General features: G+C 56.9%; 1 protein-coding gene across 1 annotated transcript in view; it reads right to left on the bottom strand.

Moving 5' to 3' along the window:
• The window catches only part of LOC108304227 (KH-type splicing regulatory protein), a 9,493-nt gene extending 5,106 nt beyond the window's left edge, over positions 1 to 4,387 (bottom strand). Inside the window, exons 1-4 of the mRNA XM_017528311.2 lie at positions 4,044 to 4,387; positions 1,606 to 1,702; positions 908 to 946; positions 536 to 575 (exon numbers count right to left, since the gene is read on the bottom strand). Of these exons, the coding sequence (XP_017383800.1) occupies positions 536 to 575; positions 908 to 946; positions 1,606 to 1,702; positions 4,044 to 4,292 (425 nt within the window). The 5' untranslated portion in view covers positions 4,293 to 4,387. The remainder of the gene's footprint in view (positions 1 to 535; positions 576 to 907; positions 947 to 1,605; positions 1,703 to 4,043) is intronic.
• Positions 4,388 to 5,613: the final 1,226 nt, after the last annotated feature.

The raw sequence follows: 5,613 nt of genomic DNA, 5'->3' as shown, positions 1-5,613 counted from the left end.
AAAAAAAAAAAAAAAAAAAAAAAAAAAAAAAAAAAAAAAAAAAAAAAAAAAAAAAAAAAAAATCCAACGAAAAACTGACCCCTCACAACTGACCTGTGTCAGGTTCACCTCAGTCCATCTGGGGGGCAAAAGGGTGGCAAAGAGCCCTGAGCTGCACACCACTGAGCGGGATATGAGCACTTGCAGAAGATGCATGAGGGAGGGAAGCAAGGCCCTCCCAGCCTCTCCTAGGAAGAAGACATCTGTGCTGCTCAGAGTCCCCACCCCGGCAGAGAAAGCCATAGGGTATGGAGACCATGCTGTCACCACAGTGATTGCCACGACCCTCTCCTCCCACGGCCCTTCAGACAAGGGGTAAGAAGAATGGAGGCAGCTCCTCTGCCTCATTCCCGTCCGAGCACTTTCTGGTCAACTGTCAACAGGGGATAAAACCTGAGAGCTGCAGCACCCAGACAGAGCCCTCCCAAAGTCAGCAAGAAAGGCCAGTCTGCTGGCCAACAGATGAGAAAGCCGTGTGGGCTCCACCATGGCTTACCTTGGGGGAGGATGGATGGGTCCAAGTTGAGAACTGATTGCTGCAGAGAGAAAACCCAAAGCAAAGACTGGCTTAGCTCCTCCTTGGGTACCTGGCACTGCCTGCCCCAGGGGCAGAGGGGGCAGAGCTTGGCACCATGGTCCCAGCCTATTCCAGTGCCTGATGTGTGCTGTGGACCCCTCCCCACAAAAGCGCAGAGTACATCTGCCTCTATTTCAGGGGTCCTAGGATCCCTCAAATGTGTGGGCCCCAGAATGGAAGCACCAGGAGGCTCTGTAAAGAGCTGCCACCTCCTTAGTGCTTCTATCTTCTGACTCCTGAAAAACCTCAAGCCCCTGAAGCCATGTCTGCCTGCAGACCCCCTGGACTTACAGTCTCCCTGGGAAGCCAGCTTCTTGCTCTCCGGTTGATCTGGGAAAGAGAGAGGATGGCAGATGCAGCACCCACCCACCCATGGCTGCCTCAAACCTGATGCTGGTGCCACATGTCCAAGGTAAATAGTCCCCTTCTGTCCCCACCCCTAGAGTTGAGACAGGAGCCTAGGAGAGATCCGCCCCAGAGGGGAGCCAGACTCCACCAATCCCTCCACCAATGCTTAGAGTAAAAAAAACCTTCAGAACACGCAAACACCACCAGGCACCTGAGTCCTCCCGGTTTAGGACAGGACCCGCCTCTAGCAGAGAGGTGCGTCCGGGTAACAGTAGAGTTGGTCAGGAGTTGATCACTGGTTACACCAGCTACTTGGGGTCACAGTGTGTGCCCCAGGGCAGGGTTAACTTCACATCAAGCCTCATTAACTGCTCCAGGTTGCCTCAGCCTCCCAGAAGGGGAGGAATCATCTTGGGAACTTCTAACTTCGACCCAGTCACAATCAATCTGCCCTCCTCTCTGCCACCTGATACCTCAGGATGGCAGACAGAACAAAAAGAATTAACAAAGCCAGGACTGCTGAGGTTTTAAAAGACCAAACAGCAGCAACACCCACCCGCTCTGAACCACACTCAAAACAAAAGCACCTCTTTCTGCCCCCAGCCCTTCCTCCTAAACTAAAGGCAGCAGCAGGGAGTTACCTCCATCTTCCAACTGTCTCTTTTGGCCCCCAAAACCAAAATCAGGAGTGCCGTTATTCACTGTCGTGGCAGCATCGCCTCCAATTTTGGCTGCGATCTAGAATAAAGTAGTAAGCACAGAAGAATTACCACAAAAAACAACCCTCCATGGCGCCCAGCTCAACTTCTCAGAACATCTCCTGGTTACAAAAGCCCATCAAGTCCTGGTGTTTGGCCCTCCAATTCAGGGAAGGGTCTGTTGGTTAAGACATCCTAGGAGGAGTTTTGAACCCAGGCCTCAAGGTTCTCACCAGCTATCCAGGAATATCAAAATTCCCCTCTTCCCTTCTGCTGGGATTTGTGTCTTAATTGTGGCCAGCAGGCCGGGTGTGGTGGCTCACGCCTATAATCCCAGCACTTTGGGAGGCTGAAGCGAGAGGATCATGAGGCCAGGAGTTCGAGACCAGCTTAGCCAACTTTGGTGAAACCCCGTCTCTACTAAAAATACAAAAAAATCAGCTGAGTGTTGGTGGCGCACGCCTGTACTCCCAGCTACTTGGGAGGCTGAGACAGGAGAATTGCTTGAACCCTGGAGGCAGAGTTGTGGTGAACCGAGATTGTGGCCGCTGCACTCCAGCCTGGGCAACAGAGCAAGACTCCGTCTCAAAAAAACAAACAAAAAATTGTGCCCAGCCTATAATCCACACTGACTTGGTCCTAGGGGTTAAAGGAACAGAGGCTCGGGTGCCAAGGAGGGTCCCCAGGTCATCTCCAGGAGCTTTCAGACACTTCCTCCTGTCAGTGGCCCCAGCTGACATAACCAGTTGGTTTTTTTTTTTTTTTTAGCTCAGTTCTCCTCGGATGCTGAAGAGTTCAACTTTCCCCTATCTCCTTCACTCTCAAAATCTTTGTATCGATTTATTGAAAAAATTTGAGGACTTCAAGGTATATGAAATCCTCATCTGACCAAAACAAGACTCTCTGGATGGCGTGGCGAGGTGGCTCATGCCTGTAATCCAATCCTAGCACTCTGGGAGGCTGAGGTGGGCAGATCACTTGGAAGTCAGGAGTTTGAGACCAGTCTGGCCAGACACATCGTGAAACCCCATCTATACTAAAAATACAAAAATTAGCTGCATGTGGTGGTGAACCCTTATAATCCCAGCTACTTCGGAGGCTGAGGCAGGAGGATCACTTCAACCCAAGAGGCGGAGGCTGTGGTGAACTCAGATTGCACTACTCCACCCCAGCCTGGGTGACAAGAGACTCCGTCTCAAAAATCAAAACAAAACACCCAAAACAAGACTCTTTGGGATACAAGTTACATCTCAGACATGTGAAGAGCAACTTTAAAGAAACCTCAACCCAGCAAACTTAAAATCAGAGTCTGGGTTAAAGAATCTCCCTTTTCACCAGTCTCCACAGAAAAATCTATGCTGCCCTTGAGCCAAAGCTCATGGGATACCCACAGGGGGCCTTTCCCCATCAACTGACAGCAACAGTTCCCTCCGTTCAAACTGCCCCAGAATCAAGACGGTTCCCTGGGCAATCAGACCAAATGCACGTTAGAACCCACCCAACTCCAAGGGTGAGGAAGTCAGAGACGACAGAGGGCCAGAACACAGGCGTTCACCTAAGGGTACCTCCCACCTTGGGAGGAGCCACTCTCCAGCCCCGGAGGCACTGGGACAGCCCTGGAGCCTGTCTGTTTCCCGAAAGGCGGCAAAGTCCTCCCATTCTACCGACCCCCACCCCTCCACGCCACAGAGAGGCTGCAAATGGAGCTGGAGAGGTCAGTCCTAGAAGCATGTGACACTTCCTTGTTGTCATCACGCCTCAAAACACGGTGGTGGGAGATCCTCCCTTCTTTCCCCCAAAGACACAGACCATGCTTTCAAGCCACGGAACCATCCAAAAGCCAGTCCCTATGCTCATCTACCCCATTTCGCCCAGGCGTTCAGCCCTAGACAGGTCCCCCACCTACTTTTCCGACTCAAAAGAAAGGACTGTCCCTCCCACCCCCACAATGTCCCTTCCTCCTAGGGAGGGGACAGAAATGGATTGAGTTGGGGACATACACCTGCCCTTTGCCCTGATATGGAGGAGAGGGTAAAGACCCTCCGCCCGGTAAGGTGGACCCCTGCCTCCAGGTGTGTCCTAAGACTGCGGGGGGGTGAGGGAGTCCCAAAAGTGCGTCCCCAAGCTCCGGGGCGCCTGCACATCCAGGACGGCTCCTGGTGACCCCCAGTGCGCCCCTACCTCCTGCAGGGGGGTCACCCGCAGGGAGCCCACTCGAAGAACCGCGGGAGGGCCAGGCCCCCGCCTACCGCCCACGTGACCCCGCGACGGCCCCGGCCCCCCCCTCCGCGACCCCGCGCGCGCGCGCGCACGTGACCCCCGCCCCCTCCCCCGCCCGTGCGCGAGCGCGAGCGCGCCCCTCAGGCCCTCGGCCTCCTCACCTGGCGGGCCCGCTGCACCGCGTCGGCGAACGCCTCCTTGCGGATTCCTGGGCCGCCTCCTCCCGGCGGCTGAGAGGGGCCCCCAGCCGACCCCCCGCCCGGGCCGCCGCCGCCGGGGCCGCCGCCGCCCCGGTCCCCCGCGCCTGGCGGGCCCGGCGGAGGGCCTCCCCCGGCGCCCCCGGCTCCCCCGCCCCCGCCGGCGGGCGGCGGCGGCCCGGGCGGGGGTCCTCCCGTGCTGTAGTCCGACATGGCGCGGCGGGGCCGGGCCTGGCGCGGAGGCTGAAGCTGAGGAGGAGGCGGCAGCTCAACCCGGGAACAAGGCCTCGCTCCACACAGCCGCGGAGCACTCTGGGAACCCAGCCGCTGGGAAGACGACGAGGGGGGAGAGGGTCGCCCCCTCCCGCCGCCGGCGTGACGGACAGCTCCGGCGGGCCAGTGGGAGGCAGCCGCCGCACCCCGGACACCAATCGCGGGCTCTGAAGGAGGCGGCCAATCGGAGTGCAATGAGCGGCAATGGGCGGGAGGCTCAGGGTGACCGACAGCTCTCAGAGGCAATAGCTGCGAGTAGCCGGTGCTGGGCGGGCAAATGACGGGGATCTGCGAAGGCAGGAGGCCCAATGAAGCGCGAGTTCCAGATTCGCGGGGCGGCTTCAGAACTAGATTGACGGTTCCAAAGAGTCACGTGGACTGTAAGGCAGGGCCTAGTGAAAGACTCCTTTGGACTGGCTGGGTGGGCGTTCGTTTTGATAGTCGTGGGCGCAAGCCAATGAATGCACGTGAGGGGCGGTGCTTGTAAAGATGGGTAGTCAGCTTAATCCAATCCCTGATGAGTTCTGGGTGATGAGGTTGGCTTTGGACTTTAATTGCTTCCCTTGTTAACCAGAATCCTTTTCTATCCCTGACTTCTAAACCAATGGCTGAGCGACATGGGTGGGTGTTCGGAACTGACACTGGTCTGGACAAATGGGAAGGAAGGAAATCAAGGCGCCCAGTTTTGGTGGGAGCCAGTGGAAGCGCCGCTGCATTGGGGCGGAGTCAGCCACCAGACTGCGAGAGGGGATTAGCGGGAGCTTGAGTGAATGGCAGCCGACGTGGGCGGTGGTGACCGGCTGCCCGAACTTGGGCCTGACGTCTGGGTTAGCTCCCCGGGAGCCTGGCTGGGTAGGCCCGGCACGTGGCCTACTTGAAGCCTTAGAGATCGAGTGCTTCCGGAGATGGGGAGACCGGAGAGCAGGAAACCCGGGATCCCCAGTGCCCTATTCTCTCTCGACCTCCACCCATCTAGAGGTTTCAGCTCTTGCAGGAAGGGCGGGCACAGTGGCTCACGCCTGTAATCCCAGCCTTCTGGGAGGCCAAGGCGGGCGAATCACGAGGTCAGGAGTTCGAGACCAACCTGGCCAATATGGTGAACCCACATCTCTTCTAAAAATACATAAAATAAGCTGGGCGTGGTGGCGGGCCAGCTACTCAGGGCAGTTCCCACCCGGAGTAATCCCAGCTACTCAGGAGGCTGAGGTTGCAGTGAGCAGAGATTGTGCCACTGCACTCCAGCCCAGGCAACAGTGTGAGA

Source organism: Cebus imitator, unplaced genomic scaffold (assembly GCF_001604975.1).
Source record: "Cebus imitator isolate Cc_AM_T3 unplaced genomic scaffold, Cebus_imitator-1.0 Scaffold53, whole genome shotgun sequence".
NCBI classification, from domain to species: Eukaryota; Metazoa; Chordata; class Mammalia; order Primates; family Cebidae; genus Cebus; species Cebus imitator.
The sequence above is the reverse complement of the archived record's forward strand: the minus strand, read 5'-3'. Positions and strand labels throughout refer to the sequence as shown.